This window comes from Cucurbita pepo, chromosome 5 (genome assembly GCF_057944985.1).
Source record: "Cucurbita pepo subsp. pepo isolate OVF chromosome 5, ASM5794498v1, whole genome shotgun sequence".
Taxonomy (NCBI): Eukaryota; Viridiplantae; Streptophyta; class Magnoliopsida; order Cucurbitales; family Cucurbitaceae; genus Cucurbita; species Cucurbita pepo.
Window position 1 is genome coordinate 824,330 of NC_141802.1, and position 21,232 is coordinate 845,561.

Consider the following 21,232-nt stretch of genomic DNA (forward strand, 5'->3'; position numbering starts at 1 on the left):
CATTAATTAAGGTGGGATATTTGAGAATAATAATAAAAAAAAAAAACACATAATATTACCAAAGTGGGATTGTATATATATAATTATAGAGATATTTTTCGTTGTCAAAATCCTCTTTTTTTGACTTTAACATTAATAAATTTATTTTGCATGGATGACTATTAATATATAAAGTAATAATCAATAATAAACAAACAAATATCTATTAATTATTTAAAATATAACGTGGAGATTTAATCTTAATGTAAGTTTTTTAAACTATTATTTTGATATTTAAAAGATTTTATTTGGCCTTTTAAATATTGAAAGAAACGGTTCAAGTTTAAATTTAAGTTTTAATCGGAGGAGCCTACATTATAAAAAAAAATTAAAAAATTAACTCATATATGAATTATTTAGAAATAAATTTTAATTTTATAAACTAATTTTAAATATAAGTATGTCATTTTTTGAAAATTTAAAAAATAAATAGAAATAAAATTTAAATTTTATTGTGCGATGAATTTAAGAATGAATAAAAAAATAATTTTAATCCAATCCAATATTTTTATTTTTATTATCTATTTATTTGTTTATTTATTTATTATTTTATTGTTTGAATATGGAAAATAGGCGACTCATGCAATCCATCTCACGAAAATAATGGCTCTCCCGAAATATCGCGAACGTGGAAGGGCAATTTCGTCAAGTAGTATTTTAAAAACAAAACAAACACATCAGAAACTCCTTCACCCAATTTCAACCCTTCTTCTTCTTCTTCTTCTTCTTCTTCTTTCTAAACATAATTAAGCTTTCAATCTCAGACCTCTCTGATCTTCATCGTCCTCTTCTTTTAGTAAGATTCTTCTTGTATATTTATATATATACACAAGTATACAGAATCACAGACGAAATATATATATATATATATATATATATATATATATATATAGAGAGAGAGAGAGAGAGAGAGAGAAACAGAGAGAGACAGTATGGATGTTTGGCTGCGTAGCTATGGAGGTTCGAATCTCCTGATGTTGATGTTGATAATCTTCGGTTTCTTTAATTCTGTTGCGAACGCTTCATTCAACGTCACTACCATCCGTTTCAACGAAGGCTACTCGCCTCTGTTTGGCGACGGAAACCTTGTTCGATCTCCTGACGGCAAATCCGTTCGCCTTCTTCTCGATCGCTTCACCGGTAATTTTCTGAAATCTCTGTTTATGAGTGAGTACGTGTTCGAATTTCTGCGGTTTGATTTGTGTGTGTGTGTATGTGTTTTGCTCTGGTTTTTTAATTGATTTTTCAGGCTCTGGATTCATTTCGTCGAAGATGTATAAACATGGATTCTTCAGCGCGAGAATCAAATTGCCATCCGATTACACCGCTGGCATCGTTGTAGCCTTCTACGTAAGTAGCGATGGATGAAGTTTTGTTTAATCATGCCTTAATTGTTTGGTTGCTGAGAAAAGTTAAAAGCCGCGAATATTGAATAAAGAAAATTTTACCGGAATTTCGGTCAAACAGAAGTCGTAACCGTTGAATTATTTAATCGAACAGAGAAACGGAAAAATGTATTCATTTATTGTGAGGAAATGAATGAGAACTTGTCTTATGATGTGAATGAGAACTTTTCTTTCATCCTCCTCCATGATTGCTTGTGATGATCGCCCGTGAATTTTGGTTCATTTTCGTGCATTTTTCGCCCATAACAGACCTCGAACGGTGACGTATTCGAGAAGAGTCACGACGAGTTGGACTTTGAGTTCTTAGGGAACATTGAAGGAAAGCCATGGAGGTTTCAGACCAATCTATACGGAAATGGAAGCACGAACCGGGGTCGTGAGGAGCGGTATCGGCTATGGTTCGACCCGACCAAGGAGTTCCACCAATACGGCATTCTATGGACCGGTCACAATGTCATGTAAGTACTTAAATTAACTTTCGAATTCGTTTTCATTTTTAACTTTATTTTGAGCCAATACACTTCATTCTGTATTTTTAAAAGTTGTTTATTAGGAATTTTAAAATTACAATCAATTAAAAATAAGGGTAGATATTGAGAGCCTAAGCCGAGGGTAATGGAACGAAACGGAAATTGGAAAAGTTCAATTGGGTGTGGAATTTGATGGATGGTGGTTTGGTTCCACCACGATTGATCGGTCACTAATGGAGAGATAGGTACAACTTTTTTTCATTTCAGTTTTTCCTGAATCGTTGTGTCCAGAAATTTCATTATTTCAGTTTTCATTTTAGGAATTGATTACAGGAATGGGGAGTGAGAGAGACAATGAAAGTTTTTTTTTTTTTCAAAACATATAGTGGTTGACTCCTTATTCGCAATATATTTTTTTTCTTTATTTAAAATGAAATCTTAGCTAAATTATAAAATAAAAAAAAATACAAACACATTGAAAATTAAACGGATTATCAAAAGAGGGTTCTGAAGAATTTTGTAGTTTATTAGACTAAACTATTTAATTAAGTTACTTTTAAAAAAGAATCCATCATCATAGAAGTTCAATATGGTGTACTTTTATTCTTATGCTGGTGTCTTTTGTTGTTGTTATTATTTTATGGAAATTATAGGGCCAAGGAATCATTTTAGGAATAATTGAAGTGAAAATTCCTGTTAGAATCGTGAATTTATTAATAGAGGCTTCAAATTAAGTAATTGGGTCAATTTGTTGAAGCATATGATAGAATGAAAAGGAAAACAGTGGGAAGTGCATTGCACAAAGTCAGAGTTAGGCTTTCCATACTCCCAAAACTACTTTTCGTTCTTTTTAGTGAAAGGCCGAAACAAAACTTGTGAACAAAGCTACAAATTGGGTCTCACATGGCAAAGCAAACACTACCCATTCACAAATCACAACGGGTATATCCATGTGATGCCTCTGGTTTGCTTTAAACTAAAGACTTGGATGAGCATTTCTGTTTAGGGTCCACCACTTTGATTTGACTCTTAGTTTTCCTTTCATTTCGCTCCCTAATTATCATTCCTCCCCCTTTCCCTCTCTTCAAGCATGATTCTTTCTTTCTATGATAGTAGGTTTGGTTTATTCTGAACTAATTTTGCATCCATTTGAAAAAACCATTTTATCCTTTAACTGTCCAGTTTAACTGACTTACCAATAATTTCATGTTTTTTTTTTTTTTTTTTTTTTTTGTAGATTTTACATTGACGAAGTCCCCATTAGAGAAGTGGTGAGAAATGAAGTAATGGGTGGAGATTACCCTACAAAGCCAATGTCCTTGTACGCTACAATTTGGGACGCCAGCAATTGGGCAACTTCAGGAGGCAAATACAAAGTCAACTATAAATATGCACCCTTTGTTTCTGAATTCAAGGACCTTGTTTTGGATGGTTGTGCTTCTGATCCCATCCAGGAGGTTCTAGAAGCTTCTGACTGCACTGAGCATAACGCCCACCTCAACGTTCAAGACTTTGTCACTGTGACACCCGAGCGCCGTGCCGCAATGCGCAACTTTCGCCAACATTTCATGTACTATTCATACTGTTATGATATACTACGATATCCTATCCCGCCACCAGAATGCGTCATTATCCCCTCCGAGCAACGGCGTTTCAAGGACACTGGAAGGCTGAAGTTTGGGGGTAGCCATCGCCGTCGCTCAAAGAGGCGAGGCAGAAACCCAAGTGTTTCCACGGATAACCAATCTAGTATGTAACTCGTATTCACAGACTATAGAACATTCCTTTGTCTAATAACATTGTGTATTTTTGTCCAAAAGTACAATAAAATGAATCTATTGGTTTAATTTTTAATAATGTTCTAACTTTTTGTTCTGATTTTGATGTCTTGACAGGCAGTCTTATATTTTCATGTTCAAAGAGTAAGAATGAGAGTTTATCGCTTATTAATTCAATTAATAAGCAATGATTTTGGGACATTGTGTTAAAAATGTTCCTTTAACAACTTAAGAGCAAAAACAAAGTTGAGATTTGAGCACCTTCGACTGAATGATCTAAGCCAAAAGGTATCAACTAATAATACAAATTGAACATAATAATTCTTGAAGCATATAATATAAACATGAAAATGGGTGAACATATACACTTTAGAAATAAAGTACGAATAACCTCTGAGTCCTTTAGTGTAAGAGATATGAAAGATCTATACATTCCCAAGAGAGACCAAGGTCTTCGAAGCGCTTCAATGTCGATTGAAATGGCACGTGCTAAGGGTGGGATATAGGCTGGTAATTTGGCAGAATCCATCGAGACGTCGAGGAGTGAAAGAATTCGGTTTTCTCTTACAGTACATGTACTAATTGAATGACAGTGTTGTCCTGTGGTATGCAAAACTATGTCCTAACCTGCATTGTGTAGAACAAGATGGAATGATAAATTGTACAAAAATCAAAGGCAAAATTCATCTTTAGGCAGTCTTTGTGATCTTGTGAGGGGTTTGGCTTGAGGAAAAGAATAAACTTCTAGGGAGGATGAGAGATCTAGTGACAAGGTTTGGGAGTTGGTAAGGCTTAGTGTCTCTTTTATGGACTAGAGTCCCTTTGTGTATGTCCTGTGTTTTGTTTTTTGTTCTTCAATGAAAGTTCGGTTTCTTACCAAATTAAAAAAAAGAAGGTACAAAAGTCGATGTAGAAGTTGGTTCCTAAATCTTCTTTTGGTACTTTGTACATCCGCATTTTAAAAAAATGGTTTTCATAGTCATATATAGAGAATTAGTATCCACATCATACCATAAACATTGATGATGATAACGATTTTCCTATCATATTCCAAGATTTCCAGAAAATATGAGTAGTTAATTCAATTGTGTTCTTGGAAATAAAAATTTGAAGTACCTGATTACCAAATGAATTGATGTTGAAAAATGATTGCAAATGACTACCAAGGTTGTGACAAAGAGACATCCGCAGTTGAAGCTCCTAGTCCTTGTTTGCCGGAGATAGCCGTTTTGAGCACATTGTATTGCATGGCCACAGAATCAAACAGTGCCTTTGAGTATGCCTCCCTAACCTGCCAAAGAAATCGACCTGTTCGGTGAGAAACAACCCGGATATAATCCTAATATTGTTCTTTCGACATCACAAAAACACGATAAATGGAGCTTGAATAGTTTTCCATGCGCTTTCTATAGTTTTCTTGGTTGACCAGTGATTTGTAATATTTGATATAACTTCATTGACCTTGATCAATTCCTTTATATTTCAGCTGAAAGCAGTTAGTGACAGTTTGTGCAAAGTGGTCATTGCTTCCCATTCGACTTTTGTACAAAAGAAATAATTTCTTGTGATCTTCAGTTATTCAACTTCCAGAAAATGAAAACAAAAGCCGTTGTAATTGTGCTAATATCGACTACATTGACACGGTTCCGCATAGAAAAATTTAACACTTGGAAGCAAGCTTGAAGTTTAGAGAGAAAATTATTTATTTCCAATATCTATCTCTCACTCTTTTAGATTTAATAGTATAATTCGCTTTGAAAATTTGTAGTAGTACACCTCGCACTATATTTTACTAGCTCTCACACTTAAAAAATTTAAAGATCAGACAGACCTCCTCAGGATTTTTGTGGGTAGCAGCAATTTCGTCGAAGCTGATTTCAGGAGCCACAGACAAACCCGCCCCATTAAAGGCAATCACTCTTTTTTCTCCAATTTCAATTTCAACCTGGAAAAAATGCAAAAGAGTTGGTAAATGAAAAAATAATCATATTAGAAATGAATAAAAGGGATAAATATACCTGTGAGGGAGGGGGCATGATGTCATGACATAATAAAGCAAGGGGAAACAAATGCCCAGGAACATCCGAATGTTGAATTAGCCTTCTCATGTTGTCCACTGAAGAAGCATCAAAGGGTGCCTGACCCTCTAATATCAGTACGAACTACTATGTTCTTATAAAAAAAATTTAACATTATTTTCAAAGACATAAAATGAACTAAAAGAGATTCGAGCACACATGAAATGATGAGTGAAGTGTTGAAAATGGAGTAGGGAACAGGCTTTTACTGGTCATTTTTACTATAAGAAATAAATTAATTTAAAGAATGAGATGTACAAAAAGGGGAGTTCTCAAGTTCCAAAGGAGTAGAAGAAAACTCTCCAATTCAAGATAATGTGTGAAGGGGAACAATTACAAAGTTTCTACTGACCTGGCACTCCAAGAGGAGGCCACAGAACTATGATACCCCACACCTCATTCACTCCTTAATATTGTGAAAATCTTCTAACCAAGACAGGCCAAAAAAGTTTCCTCAACTGTATTCAACCACAAAACAATACCCTTATGTTAAAAAAAAGAACAGCCAACAGAATTTCGAAAATGTCTTTTAACAGTTGAGGGAAGGCCAAGTGGATACTGAAGACGTCCAGTAGCTTCTATCTAAATGACTTGCTGGTCTCCAAAGTGAGTTGCTATTATTCATAAAATTGTAAGCTTATGTCCTTATTCAGTTAAGAGAATTTCCAGCTTGAAACTCCAATTTTGTTAGTTTGTTTAAATTTTTATAGGTGGTGAAACATTCTCTTGTACCAGATCATCGTAATTGATCATATTACAAACAGTACAGTCCACCAGAACATTTTCAGCCATGAGCACGCCGCTAGATTCAGCTACAGTTCAGTATTCCCCTTTCTATTGTTATTTTTATGTTATGTACATGAAACCAGAAAACCGATACACTAACCACTGACAAGAATAAAAACACTATTTGAAAACACTTTCAAACTAAATAAATGATAAAAATTGATTACTGCAACAAGAAACTAGATATGCATGTATATTCGTCTTTACCCAAGGTATAGAGAACTTACTGGGTACCATTCTCCACTCGAAGGATCCGGCCGGTCCCTACCACCACTGGGTGCAATCCATATTAGTTGTGATCCACCTCTACATAAAATTTATCGGTAATGAAAGCTTATAAATGGAAAATAGGAGAGAACATTTTGAGGCTTATTTAGAATCCACAACTTCACGACAGGTAAGACCCAGCAAAGAAAATCAACATTTTTCCTCTCAGCTATTAACATGGTATAGGTACCTTAAGAGTAAAGCCATCTCCTTAAGACTTCGTGTGTTTGCTTTCCTTTTTGTTTCTGTGAGCTCAGGAATATCGAACATGTGCTTTTTTGAATAAACACAAATAAGATTCCTAAACAATGCATTTGAAAATTGAGTTGATCTCGTTAAACAATAAGATCTATACAATCAAATAAATAGCAAGGAAAAATATATTCGAACCTTCCAATGCTGAAGGGCTTGCAAAGAGGGTCTGCAAGAACTCTATCCCCTGCCACAAAGATCTGCAAGGAAGAAATAACACTCATTTATGCTAGCAGGTATTAAATTCCCTCAAAACTTTTAACTTGAATTTAGGAAAGAAGAATAATATTATTGAATTTCTTTTAGATAGTGGCTAGGGTTTCTAAAGACCGCAGAGGATTGTTGCTCTGATATCAACTTGAATTTAGGGAAGAAGAATAGTATTATATTACTTCTTACACATAAAACAACTAAAAAGTCATCTTATTTAGACGATAGATCATCAACCAATAAGAAAAGAAATAGGACATGAGAAATGTATACATAATACAAAATCAATATCACAAAAGATATAAAAGAAAATCCAACATTTTAGCTTAACACTGTTGGCATATACTGAAAAGAAATAGGCCTACCGTGTGTTCTGCAATATATGGGTTTGTCTTTTCAAGCAACAATGAAATGATAGCTGGATCTGCTTCAGTCTGATGATTTGATATCAAGACAACATTGTGACCCTGAAATGAATGTCATGAACAATAAGAGGCTTTTAATATAGCAACAAAGTGGAAGAAATAAAGTTTTAGAAGTCACAATTGCAAGAAAACATATTAATTACTGCAAAGAAAATATGGGGAAAGCCTCTTTCTTTCAGGGTAAGATGTTTTGTGTGTAATTGTCTTTATGCAAGACATGAACTAAGAAGAGTGCTACGAATAAGCATATCAAGACATGAACGATATGCAGACTTGTGCCAATCGTGGGCCACAATCAAATTTAAAGCACAAAAAGGAAAAGGAAAGAGAGAAAAATCAATATATTTAAAAGCTGTTAGATTTTTTTGATACTTGGATATGGCAATTAAAGAATCAAGAGATTTGAACGTGAAAGTTTAACTAGTGAGGGAGATTTATGACTTATCTTCGCATTATTGAGATTATAAATAAAACTTAAGCAATTATCAGTAAAATTAGCCCAATTTCATCACATAATAAAGAGGAAGTTGTAGATAGATACCTGCTGAAGCTTCTCTTCTATATCCTTGAAAAGAGAAAGGTTACCAACGAATGAATTTCTGCATAAAATTGTCTATAAAGCTTCAGGAAAAAGGTCAAACAAACAGGAAAAAAGCAGACGGTTAAGTTAAAAAATAACTTAAATTGATAATAGAGAAGACTGCTTTCACTATCAACACTTGCATCGATCTTTAAATTGTTCATAAAACTTTTATCAGAACATGTTTTCATTTGATCACAAAAACAGCCCAGATTAGGAAAATAAATAATAACAATAAAAAAAAGAAAAAAATTTATTTAAAAAAAAAAAAAAGAAAAGTGGCATATATCACAAGAAAAAATAATTGACGAAAATTAACAACCTGTGATGCCATCTAAAATAACATGCAGTTTCTTGTAACGAGTGTAAACAGTGGACCACAACAGATCCGATAAGGATTGTAAGACCAAATTTCCAGCTTACCCAAAATCAATCAATGGCCGTATATAGTTCTGGCCAAAAATGTAGTAATCAAAAGGCTCTCGAATTGCTTTGTGGTGTGATGAGAAGACAAAAGGATCCTGAAATATTACTGCTATGTCTCAGACAAGAGGTCATTCAGTTGCTTTCTTAAAAGCTTTGACATAATATAAGTTGATACGAAATTAAGTATTACCTCCACATCCAACAATATGCGATCTAATGCAACAGTCATGTTAGATAGAACAATTTCATCTGCCTTTGGATTTCCACTCTCAATAACCTGAAAATAAAGGATACTCAATAAATACTTTAAAATGCACGATGGCATAGAACCAAAGACAGTAAACTTAGAGAACTCTTGTATTGGCAAAGCTAAAATCCTTGGTCAGCGAGTCCAAGGACAAAGACAAGGCCGCTTGAGTCATGTTGTCTTTATAAGCAATTCTAGTTTTACAATTAAGGCGCACGGTGTTGCAATACTTCTTTGAGAGGACATGGACAGAACGTAGACATTCCAGTCCCATCCCTTCACTGTATGATCCAACACCTAAATTTCATTTTCTAAGGATTTGTGCGCTTCAAACAATTATTGCATCTTTATTATGAGAACATTCTACCGGTTTTAGACAGACTTTACAAAAATAAATTAAACTGTAAATTTAATCCGTAAGATAAAGAAGGTTATATCCCAGACCTAGTACGAGAAATTTAATGCTGAAGAACATGGAGTAGAGTACAGTAGGTCAAAAATTTTAAGAGGTTAAGTTACAAAGAACCAACCGATATAACCTCTAATCAAGAATATAAAGGCCTTAATAATATGAGTAGACTCTCATGTAGATCTTTATAGGAGGGGGTTCTACCCCCGCCCTTGGGCGTTTCTTGATTTTGGTTAATGAAAGCACCTTATGTCTCTTATTAAAATAATAATAATAAGTAAATAAATAATAGGAGTAGGTGTTCTAGTTATCTTAAATGACGCACGTACAATCTGCCTCCTTACAATAGCTGTATTCATGTAGCTCATCAGTTTGTTCTCAATGCAAACTATAATCATTTCCGATGGTACTTGTTGGAATTAGACTCCTCTAACAACTAGAATTACAAAATTAAAGCATGGAAACTTTGAAATTAATCAATGTAGCAATGAATTCCTTCAAAATTAATCAAGATATCCAAAAGAATACTGCAAATGAACAAAATTAGAATAAAGAACTTTTATTTCAATGCTAATAGCGATGATGGCCCTCTCTATTTCATTAGTCTGGGCTCCAGATTACTAGGTACAAGTCAAAAGCAAAGATCAAAATAAATCAGATAATGAAAACAAGTGAATATGATAGATTGGAAGAATGCCCATCAAACAAAATAATATATCTGAAGGATGTATTAAGGAAAAAAAAAAACAACAAAGATTGAGAGAGAATTTTTACAGCATTTCTATAATTCTGATACAATTCTTCCATTCCTGCAGCAACATTTGGAGGCAGCTTTCCAGCTTCTGTTTCCTTCTTGATGCAGGAGAGCAACTCTGCAGATAAGATAAATCAACATCGTGCATATTGCCTTTACAAGATGGTTTTTTTAAATTAAAAAAAAAAAAGTGTTTTACTCAAAAATACAATAAGAAACACAAGAAGTCTAAAAAAGCAATATTGGTGTCTGTACGTAAAACAACAAGAATTTGTGGCGACAAAAAAAATAAAAAAAACAATCAAATGATAGGATTAAACATCCTTATAAACTACGACTAGAAAATCATGATAAACATGGGGGTAGTCGTACACATCCCCAAATTTAAAGCAGTTCTCTCTTCTGCCCAAAATTCTCTCTGATCAGGAAGAATGCGCCGTCCCTCAAACACAAAATTCCAGTATTACAACTACGTGGTTCTATAACACAGAGGGTGGGAGGGGGTATCATTGCCTCAGACTAATAACTTAAACAAAGTACACTATCAATCTGAAATATCCCAAGACAAGGCACAAGAAGGATGGTGGATGCTGACAAGTGACAACACCCAGATGAGGGACAAGAAGACAATAAAGGGTCAAATATCTTTTCTTTTCTTTTTTTTTTTTTTTTTTTTTGGTGCAAATGTAAGAAATAGTCTTCCCCAGCTCACTAAAATCCCTTTTTCCTTTTAAAGAATAGACACCTCAGACACCACAAAATCTGAAACGAAATTGGACCAACCATCAAAGAGTGAACTGAAGTACATTAGAATCCTATGAATGGATCTAGTGGAAGTTCACTCATAATCATGGGAGACTGCAGCAGCTTTTACGAAGCGCTTTCTAATTATTTTCCCTTTCGCAATCCCAATCATAACAATAATAACACTATGTTACAATTATATAACTACAGTAAGATGAAAGGAAAAGAAAGCAACACACACTCACACACATAAGAGTTCTTCGCATTCCTGTGAAATCACAAGAAGCTCAACAGAAAGCAGGGAGCGCCAAAAAGGAAGGAAGGAACAAACACACACAACAAAACAAAACAACCCAACCCAACCCAGCAAACAAATAACCATCCCATGAATGCCACCTTACAACCACAAAAAGAAAAAGAAAAAAAAAAAAACGGAGAAGAAGGCATACCTTCTTCAGAGCGAACATCGAGAAATTTGCGGGAGTGAACCGGCTCATTCCGTCTTTCATAACCGGAGCTAGCAGCAGCAGCGGTGGCAGCACTCTGGGCGGACTCCTTATCCTGGACAAGCTCCGCCATTGCTCTGGAAGCGGAAAACCGAAGCGAGCACGAGGAGGCAAGCTTGGGAGGTCCGAATTGCAGAGAAAGGGGAAGGAGCTTGAGAGAAGAGGAGGAGGGAGGAAGAGAAACCCTAGAGAAGGAGAGAAAAATGGAGGTCGTGGAGGAGAAAGGAGGAGCTGATGGAAGAGTAGAAGAAGAAGAAGAGAGGATAAACATAGTAAGAGGAAAATGGAGATAATAAGTGGAGGAGGAGAAGTCGTACGTAATGATCCAGAGGGCGCTTTAAAGAACAATCGAAACGAAACGAAACTAAACTAAACACAAGTATTGGTGCGAAAGAGGATTGGGTGGAACCTGGAATTAACTCTTTTTTTCCTACTGTTTCCTTCCCGCACGTGCGTCTCAAAACGACGTCGGATAATTTAAGGGAATTCGGATAGAGTGGAAACGAAGGAAGATTTTATTTTCTTTTTCCTTTTTCCTTTTTCCTTTTTCCTTTTTCCTTTTTCGCTGCTCCAGTTTGACGGCATATAAATAAATGCGGTTTTTTTAGTTGCAAGCTCATTTTCTTTAATTTTAAAATCGCAATAATTTTTAAAAATTTTAATTGTCTTTAATTGATTCTTTAATTTTAGGCTTATCTCATCACTAAGTAGAATTTTGACTTTAGAATATTATTGAAAGTTTTAAAATAATATTTATCAGAATAGGTATTTATTGAAAATAGAAAAAAAAACTTATTCAACATAAATCCTTAAAAGCACAAATTACCAGAAAATGATCATGATTTATAATCAAAGAATACTATCTCCATTGATATGATGCCTCTCGGGAAAGCCCAAAGCAAAGTCATGAGAGTTTATGCTCAAAGTGAACAATATCTTACCAGTGTGGAGAGTCGTGTTCATCTAAGAATGGACCTTTTTTTCATTTTCCATCATTTTATTACCAGACTTCCTTTTTTAGAGTATTATTTTAGTTTCGCGTTTTAGAGTCAAGTGGATAAGCTTTGCTATTATTTTGAAATAATCTGAATGCGATGATAAATTCAATGCACATTCTTCTCTTAAGAAAGGCTACGCATATGAGAAAAAGACTATCTACTAATAAACAAAGCCAACTGTTCAAAAGTAAATAAACAAACAAACAAAGTTGAGTATTTAAAAATAATAATTATTATGATAAAAACAAAAATTCATCAAGTTGGTGTTGTAGAGCCTAGACAAATAAAGGGGACCATGTAATTAAATTTTTGGAACCTAATGTAAGTGTGAGAATTAAACTTTTTAAAAAATATAAAGAAAAGTGTTAGAGATGATGCCATTAGATTAGGCAAGTGAATTTGAGGGTAGAAAATGTATCTATCATATATAATTTTTGAGATAATAATAGAGAAATTAATTATACCTTACCTCAGCCATCAAATTGTCGTACTTCTAACATAAATTTATATGAAGCAAGAGAATTTTATCCACTCTAGGATTTCTCTAGGAATTAAAATACGCATGGCGTGTAATCGAGATTATGAGAGCGTTTTTCTGTTTTAAAAAAAATCAATATTCCTTTTTTTTTTTTTTTTCCTGTTCCTTATTTCGACCGGTTAAAAGTCAAAATTTTCAAAATATTTATTGGGTCAAAAAATTGGAGAGAATTTCAAACTCACCTTTGTTGAGCAAAAGATTGAAGTCGAGTCAATACCCCTCCGCTCCAAGCATCAAGGATTCTCCAGCCAAACGAGTTACCTGCACCACATATATGAAGAACAAAAAGTTAACGAGCGAATTTGGAGAAGAAAGATTTGCTCTTTTCCTCCTTTAGTAAGATTAATGACATCTTATCGACAATATCAAAAAGTTAATTCATAATTAAATAATCATATGACGATATTGTTCGTGCTACCAGTAACTCTTACCATTAAAATTTTACATATAAGAAGGAGAAAGAGAGAAGAGCTTAGTTTTTTCCACTTAAAGAACACCTTTAAACCACATGAAAAGTCATTCTAAATACAACCATCTATGGGAATTTCATATTTAGTCAAGAAGAGAGGTGGAGGACAATTCGGGAAATAGTGAACGTGTAAGGGGCAAAAGGGGGGAAACTCACCAAGATTTTCCTGTCAGAAGTTGAAATATGTCCATCGCCTTAAAAACAGTGCAAGAATAGATCAAATCTTTTGACTAGGGTTAAAATGGCACAAGAACAACTTCGAGATATGTCTAATGTTAGAAGTTCGATGAAAGAAGGTAGAACATTCGAAGCAAAACCAAAGGTTAGCCAATTTTAACCAAGAAATTCATAATCACCAGATGCAGCAAGTACCAGAATGGAGAGAACAAAATCTGCAAAAGCTCGCTCTGAATGGGAAACCTGCAAACATGCGTACGAAATGGACAAAAGAAACTCAGAATTTTTAAAAGTCCCACAGTTGAATTTATGGTCCATGGAAAGAGATATAAAACCACTAAATCAATTTCAGGTTGTTTTTTTAATGCCAAAACTTGTGGAACTTTTTCTTCACTATAATCTTTCTCCATTCCAAATTTGAAGTGGTCCACATCTTTTGTTTTTACACTAAACTCTTTCGTGGAGATTTTTCTTCATCATAATAAAATTTTGAACGATTCCAAATTTGAAGTGGTCAACATCTTTTGCTTTTAAACCAAACTCTCATTTTCCCTAATATTAAAAAACTGATATAGAATTTCAACTTATTCATCACCGAAGACCAAAACAAGGTAATCACAACGTTAATAGAGGATTGTATATATATAAAGAGTTGAATTTTCGTTGAGAAAAGAGAAAGAAGGATAAAAAGGCATACAAATGAATAATTACAAAACAACATGACCCCGACGCTGGATCCCCCTCTAGCCATCTAAAGGTCCTAATTTTTCTCTTACCTCGCAAACACGGTACAAATTCTACCCTACCACAAAAATCTCATCTCCTGAAACTATGGTTGGGGAAAGAACTCCTTAATCATCTCTTGAAGACCTTTGTGACTAGCAAATTGCAGGTCAAACACCTCAAAGAACGAGTCCATATAGACCCAGCAAAGTCACAACTCCAAAGAATATTGTCAAGGTCTTCCTCCTCCCTCTAACACAAAATGCAGCAAAATGTACCAATCAAAAAAGGCATCTTTTGCGAGAGCTAATCTAAAGTATTTATTCTTGCAGGGATGACCTACCAACGAAGAATTGTACATACTTCGGAACTTTCACATTCTATAGATAAGAAAAAACCGACGCATCACCCGGGGAGAGATTTAACGAACCTATGCCAAAGGATATTGGGGTTCGAGGGGGAGCTGCTAAAATCCTTTAGCCAAAGCTTTGTTGCAAATTCTTAAATTTTCCAACTCAAGCCCCTCAAGATATAGAGAGTTCCCCACCAACTCATCAGATGCCCAATCCTATCTCATCCACCCCTTCCCACAGGAAATCGGTCATAATATTTTCTAAGGATTTTACTTAATTGAAGAGTCCATGGACCTTCTCCTCCTTCGCTGCTAGTGTGACGTAAAGGCTGAAAATTACTTTGTCGTACTTTTGGGTTTGAGTGGAGCTGTCCTACAGAAATTAGTTCCTTGCTACATGAAATTCTGTTCTGCTGGAAGCTGCATGGTAAAGCAAAAGTTTTGTGGGCTGATGAGAACTTACCAGATGTCCACTCAGTTCTATAAGCCACTGACCAAAGAATACTCAATGGCAGTAAACTTAAAGATCCCCCACCAACTCACCAGATTCCCACTCAGTTCAATTTAGCTGCCTTATCTTTGCATTTTATAGATGTTTCTCCCTTTTGCTGTTATTGTTTCAACTTATAGCCCTATGATACGTATTCAGGTGTTATTGGCTTTTGGCTGTGTAGTTCAATATGAATGCATTGCCGAAGCAAGTTGAGCGAATTTCTGTAACGGTATTTCTCCTTCACTCATCCAACTTTGTGGCTTTTCACATGCTTTAAATGACAGATCCTTAAAAAGTATTTTCTCAAGAAGTATAATAGACAATACATCAAACTATTTTTCTGGTCAAAATGATTCGACACATACATATCCAGTGGTTAAAACAAGAGTAGAGCGTCAGAGTTACCTTGAGTTCCTCGTCTTCTTCCCTTGAATGCGGAGACAGACTGCAGCTATAAGACAGAACCGCGAATTGTCTCTGTCTTCATATGGATAGTTTCCCTTTAAGATAGTAAAACATCTATAGTACTCACCAGCAAGGACAGCGGACCCTACACAAAAAAACACTCCTGAAACATAAGAGTTAAACGGGACGAATACAGAAACAGCCATAAGCATAGCCTGTTCATCAGAAGTTGAACGTGCGAGAAAATTATAATGATTTTTTTTTTTTTTACGAACACTTGTGATGAAATTCAAAATCTAAATTCCCCAAATACCTGAGAAGGTTAACAGTCTATTGATATTTGAAGCATTCTAGCAACGGAATTGGCACAATAAGATATGATCAACATTCAGGTTTGCTTCAGTCATGCAAGGAAATTATGCACCATCTCTTCATAAAAATTTAATCCAACTAGGGAGAATGCATTCTTCTCTTCCCAAAATATACCAATTATCACGAAAACATATCTTGATTTTCTATCACTAAGCAAATTTTCATAGAGGTACATAACCGCGTTACTTCAAAACTGTAAGATTGCAGGTATAAACAAATAAAATTCAGTGAGTAGATCATAGCAGAGAATGATGCTCTGCGAACGAAATAACAGCTCGATATTTTTGTTCCGTCGATAAATCATGCGTTCAGTCTAGAAAATTGCAATTCCACCGCGTGAACTATTTTTCTCCTGAAACCGCAATAGCTCTTTCAAATCGTCCATACTCTACAATGACTAGATATAATTTTGACTGACGAACTGAAGAATTAAGTTTGAATGAACCTATTTTATGTTGAACCTTTAGGTCGAGATGAGACTTCACTTCTAGCATGCGCAATAGGAGACAATCCTATCTAAAGAATAGAGAATTCCGAATAGCAAGGAAACAAAATTACTAGAAACCTTCAAAATATCTGATCTCTTTTTTATTGTCAAAGAAACTCGCTGCTGTTCTACATGATAATGAGACATCCAGAAAAGTGGAATTGATAGTACCTGAATCGAAGCCGGAGACAACCGAAGTTACGAGATCAATAATCTTCGCGGGAAGCGGAACTACATCAAAACTTGAGTTCGAGAGGATCGGCGAGGGAGTGAGAGAGAAATGGAGGGAGATAGTATCGGGTTGAATTACAAGTTCGCTCCAATTTTCGTTTCTAATTGTGTTAGTTCTTGCTCCATCAATTTTAATGATTGTATCAAATCGATGTAAACACGAGTTTTATATTCGCTAAAGGTTAAATTCGGCATTGTAACGTGACTTAAACATAAGATTCGAGAAAAAATAAATATTTAATATCAAATATATTTTATAAAATAATAAATACTCATTTATATGGGGTGAAATACTTAATTTACCTTTTTTTTTTTTTACTTTTTTTAACCGAAGAATATGCATTTGAGGCGATATTGGCTAAAGCTCGACATTAGCCTCGGTAGACGATTGTGACAGAGTCAGTTGTTTCTTTGCATACTAAGAGATTGGAGAGGAGTAAGTAAAACGACAAATCATGTTATATAACGATAATCATTGTAATCTCCAGTTCAACCGACGTAAATAATTTTTTTTTCTTCAAGGTCGTAAATTTGAAAGGCACCGTTGATAACAGCTTCAAATTATTAATATAAATGGTTTATTTATTACAATGGAATATTAAATTATTTAAATTTAAACATCATTATAATTTTCTTTTAAATTATGTAATTTTAATTAAATGATATAATATATATTTTAATAGACAGTATACACTAATGTCGGAAAAATAGAGTAAATTATGATATGTGAAAAACAAAGGTTAATAAAGAAATATTAAAAAAAAAATAGCGTTTTAAATGTCAGTAAGTGTGTATTAATGATGATTAATAAATCAGTAATTAACTATAATTATTGGAACACAATTTTTTTACTAGATAAATTTAACGGTTTATGAATTAAAAGGGAAAAAATTAAATAAAAAGTGAACCACAAACGTGTATTATACAATTGATTTTGTTTAAACGTCGTCGTCCTCGAGTGGAAAATCTGTGACGAGTGTTTTAGGGGCGTCTGCTACCAGCAACTACCGAAAAAAATCCACAGCCATAGCCCATAACCAAACTCTTCTCCCTTCAATTTCTCAATACACCATCTTCCATTTCTCTCGTCCACGCTCCAATTGCATAGTAACTCAGTGTTCACATTTCGATTTCCACACAACATGGCGTCGATTTTCTTCTCCCCTGCTGCTTCCTCAGCTGCCGTTCTCCCCAGACTATCGTTCCGACCTCGCTCCGCTTTCCACTCACAAAGCCGGTTTGTTTATTCTTCTGTTGTTTTTTCTAATTCGATCGCTTGTTTAGTTTAGCGTTCGATTTGTTGCGTGAATTTTTCGCGCGTTTTTCGATTTCGTGGCTTGTGGCGCTCTCAATGGCGTAATATGGTACGACTGAGACTGTATCTGTTAGTAATTAGGGTTTGTTTGGTCATATTTCAGTTCATGCATGTTTGGAGTTAGATGCAGCTATGCGGACGCGGGAGTGAGTGATGAATATAAGTCGAATACTATAGATGTAGTGGCTGATGTTAGAAGTGAGAAGGTATGCTCTGCGTTAGAGCAGTACCTTTGATTTTTTCACATGGTTGGTAGTAAATTCTGTTTCATCATTTCAGCTAATTGATCATTTCCTACTTTGTCTGTGTGCTTATCTTAGTAGGTTGTGGTCATAGGAGGCAGTGGATTCGTTGGATCTGCCATATGCAAAGCGGCAGTATCCAAGGGCATTGAAGTTATTAGTGTTAGCAGGTTCTGTAACGATTTAACGTTATTTTATTCTCTCTTCATGTCCCCTTTGCCTGTATGCAGTTTCATTCGAACGTCATATTATGCAGGTCAGGTCGTCCAACCTATTCAAGTTCATGGGTAGATCAAGTTACTTGGGTTCCAGGCAAGTTTTTTTTCTTGGTGTGTCAGCACTTCGGGATTTTTTTATCAGCTGGTTCATCAGAAGAATTCAGGCAGTGGGTAAAATATAGAACTTAGGAATATCTCGAGTAAAAATATGGAATAAATGCTGCATCAACGACCTACATGTTTAAGTGTTAGTTTTCCAATTATCTTGATTTGTCCTTGAGAAGTGAGAGATTCTTTTTTACAGACAAAGGTTTTTATGTCTGGAGATCGTGGAAAAAGGAAAAAGTCATTTGCTCAAGGCAAAATTTTCAAGTGTAGATCTTTATTAGGGAGACATGGAGAGTAAGATTTGTAAAAACTCTCAAAACATATGCAGCTTTTGGATGTCAAAGAAAGAAATAAGGGATTTTTTTTCGATTTTCAAGCATAAGATCAAATTGAGGCACAAAAGAATTTCCCCTCTGACTGTTGTCACGAGGAAGGTTCAAATAATGTCGAGTCTCATTTTGGCATCCACTCGCCTTTGTACATAGTCTACTGATGACAATATCAATTAGAAATGTGAGACAAACTTTCTTATATTGTCTACATCTTTGTCAATATTTCTGCGTTTTAATATGTTTAGTTACAACACCTTACCCCTTTGCAGCGATTATCACAATTCACATCTAGTATTCTGGATGAATTTAGGAAGTTCTACAATTTTTGGTATTCGTAGGCAGTGTGTAAACGGAAATAGTATAGAAGCTTGTACTTGATTGTCATGAAGTTAATAGTCACTTCCTTTTTATACATATAAAATACAAAAAATAAACCATTCACCTCTCCATACATGAGGGTATAAAAATGAACTTCTTGATTCAGGAGATGTTTTCTACCTCAACTGGGATGAGGTACTTGTTGGGGCTACAGCGGTGGTCTCAACAGTTGGAGGTTTTGGCAGTGAGGAACAGATGAAAAGAATTAATGGCGAGGCCAACATTGTGGCTGTGAATGCTGCATATGATTTTGGTAAGCAATTTTTGGATTTCACATTTTGACTAGTAACAACCTGTTATTGATCTTTATGAAATTATCTCCAACCCTCTCAAGTCTGTAAAACCCAGCACTTGAGGTTATTTGTTCGAAATTTCTGTTGCACAGTTCGATTTTTTTGTGATTTTATGATCCATGTTACATTGTTAACTGCACTGTTCTAAAGATTTTTCTTCCTGGCAGGAATTCCCAAGTTTGTCTTAATATCAGTCCACGATTACAATCTACCTTCTTTTCTACTTTCCTCTTCATACTTCACTGGAAAGAGGGAAGCAGAGTCTGCAGTCCTCTCCAAATTTCCAAGATCTGGTAAATTTCTACGTGCCTTCCAGTTTTTACAATGACCCACACTGGGGGTCAGCATTTTTGTTCATAAACCAAGTAGGCAATAAAGTAAAAAACTCTTTCACTTAAATACTTCGTGAAGATGTATCATCCCATGCCCCAATGAACTATGATTAGTGATATAGGAGGTTGAGAGATTAGATAATTAGTCTAGTTGTTAATTTTGGGTTGATTGGTGCTTAATTAGTTCTTTGTTTATTTATTGTAAGGCTACAAAAAACCTCTTTTTCTTTGAATATTATTTGAAATAGAACTTTGTTCTTAGAGGGTATTCTCTCTAACCTTTGGGATGAATCTCTCGAACTTTTGTTCTTGTTCTTGCTAGATGATCCTCATCTGAACGGCTAAACATAAAACCATTATGTTTTTTGTCGAACTTCTGAACAACCCTCATAGCTGTCCAGAAATTTCTTATTCACTTTAAGTAAGCCATATTGTTCATTGATTTGCAGGAGTTGTACTGAGGCCCGGTTTCATATATGGAAAAAGGAGGGTAGATGGCTTTGAGATTCCCCTGGACTTGGTTGGAGAACCAGTGGAAAAAATTCTGTCCGCCTTGGGAAACTTCATTAAACCTCTAAGTTCCATTCCAGCTTCTGACATTTTTCTGGCCCCCCCTGTCAGCGTGGACGATTTGGCACTTGCTACTATCAATGCGATCGGGGATGACGACATGTTTGGTGTTTTCACTATTGAACAGATCAAGGAAGCTGCAGCGAAAGTGAGAGCGTGATTTGAAAAATATCATAATCTTGGAAGTTAGTTTTTCTAATTATATATATATATATAGATATAGATATATGTTATATATAATATTTTATTGGTTAAATTATAAGTTTGTGGCTATTTGGTTCGGAACTTTTATAATTACAAATTTGATCAATGGTTTTATCTATTTATTTAATAAATCAGTTAATTTTATGAATTTATACATGATCTATAAGATACTTTTGAAAATTAATTTTATATTATATTTTGTAGGGCATGTATAGAGACTAAATTGAATGAAACCAACTTATAAAGATTGAATTGATATTTCAAATTTAAAAATAATTAAAATATATATAGCATAAAAAACAAACACATTTAATCTATTGACGTGGAATGTCCTTTAATTAAGAAATGTTATAGCTTATAAAAGATAAAATTAAATATTAACTATAGTGGTTGTTATAACTGTCTTACGCGAAACAATATAAAATTAATGAGCGGGTTTGATGCAAATTTAGATATTTTTCCTAAAGTTATTTTGAAATTTACATTTAATAATTCAATATAAATTTATTGTTTGGTTTCACATTTTTAAATAAAAATTAGGTATGAATAATTAAAAGTGTTTTTTTTTAGAAGGATATTAAATAGGAAAAATAATTGATTTTAAAACCAATTGAATCT

The 21,232-nt window shown here is 34.5% G+C and overlaps 3 protein-coding genes across 8 annotated transcripts; 2 read left to right on the plus strand and 1 right to left on the minus strand.

Annotated features, from left to right (window-relative positions):
- Positions 1–759: 759 nt before the first annotated feature.
- XTH30 (xyloglucan endotransglucosylase/hydrolase 30) lies at positions 760–3,762 on the plus strand. Its single transcript, XM_087123671.1, has 4 exons — positions 760–1,179; positions 1,289–1,389; positions 1,695–1,903; positions 3,153–3,762. The coding sequence occupies exons 1-4, from the start codon at positions 972–974 to the stop codon at positions 3,670–3,672; spliced, it is 1,038 nt and encodes a 345-aa protein (XP_086979797.1). The 5' UTR covers positions 760–971; the 3' UTR covers positions 3,673–3,762.
- Positions 3,763–3,939: 177 nt separating this feature from the next.
- Positions 3,940–16,750, minus strand: ATS1 (phospholipid/glycerol acyltransferase family protein). 6 transcript variants are annotated; one of them, XM_087123668.1, is made up of 17 exons: positions 16,563–16,750; positions 15,533–15,677; positions 13,539–13,802; positions 13,096–13,174; positions 11,321–11,608; positions 10,148–10,245; positions 8,908–8,994; positions 8,715–8,812; positions 8,253–8,310; positions 7,652–7,753; positions 7,215–7,276; positions 7,015–7,125; positions 6,785–6,863; positions 5,712–5,831; positions 5,525–5,638; positions 4,810–4,984; positions 3,940–4,320 (listed from the first exon to the last, which is right to left on the minus strand). In XM_087123668.1, exons 5-16 carry the CDS (start codon positions 11,448–11,450, stop codon positions 4,853–4,855), a joined length of 1,191 nt encoding a protein of 396 aa, XP_086979794.1. In that variant the 5' UTR covers positions 11,451–11,608; positions 13,096–13,174; positions 13,539–13,802; positions 15,533–15,677; positions 16,563–16,750; the 3' UTR covers positions 3,940–4,320; positions 4,810–4,852. The 6 variants fall into 6 exon arrangements, 4 of the variants coding, with proteins under 4 accessions (XP_086979794.1, XP_086979795.1, XP_086979793.1 ...); XM_087123669.1 differs by having other exon boundaries at positions 13,755–13,802; positions 15,533–15,695; XM_087123667.1 differs by having other exon boundaries at positions 15,533–15,695.
- An 825-nt stretch (positions 16,751–17,575) lies between these two features.
- LOC111796258 (NAD(P)-binding Rossmann-fold superfamily protein) lies at positions 17,576–20,766 on the plus strand. Its single transcript, XM_023679020.2, has 7 exons — positions 17,576–17,859; positions 18,041–18,143; positions 18,261–18,349; positions 18,436–18,491; positions 19,322–19,468; positions 19,676–19,801; positions 20,290–20,766. The coding sequence occupies exons 1-7, from the start codon at positions 17,765–17,767 to the stop codon at positions 20,568–20,570; spliced, it is 897 nt and encodes a 298-aa protein (XP_023534788.2). The 5' UTR covers positions 17,576–17,764; the 3' UTR covers positions 20,571–20,766.
- The last annotated feature ends 466 nt before the right edge of the window (positions 20,767–21,232 follow it).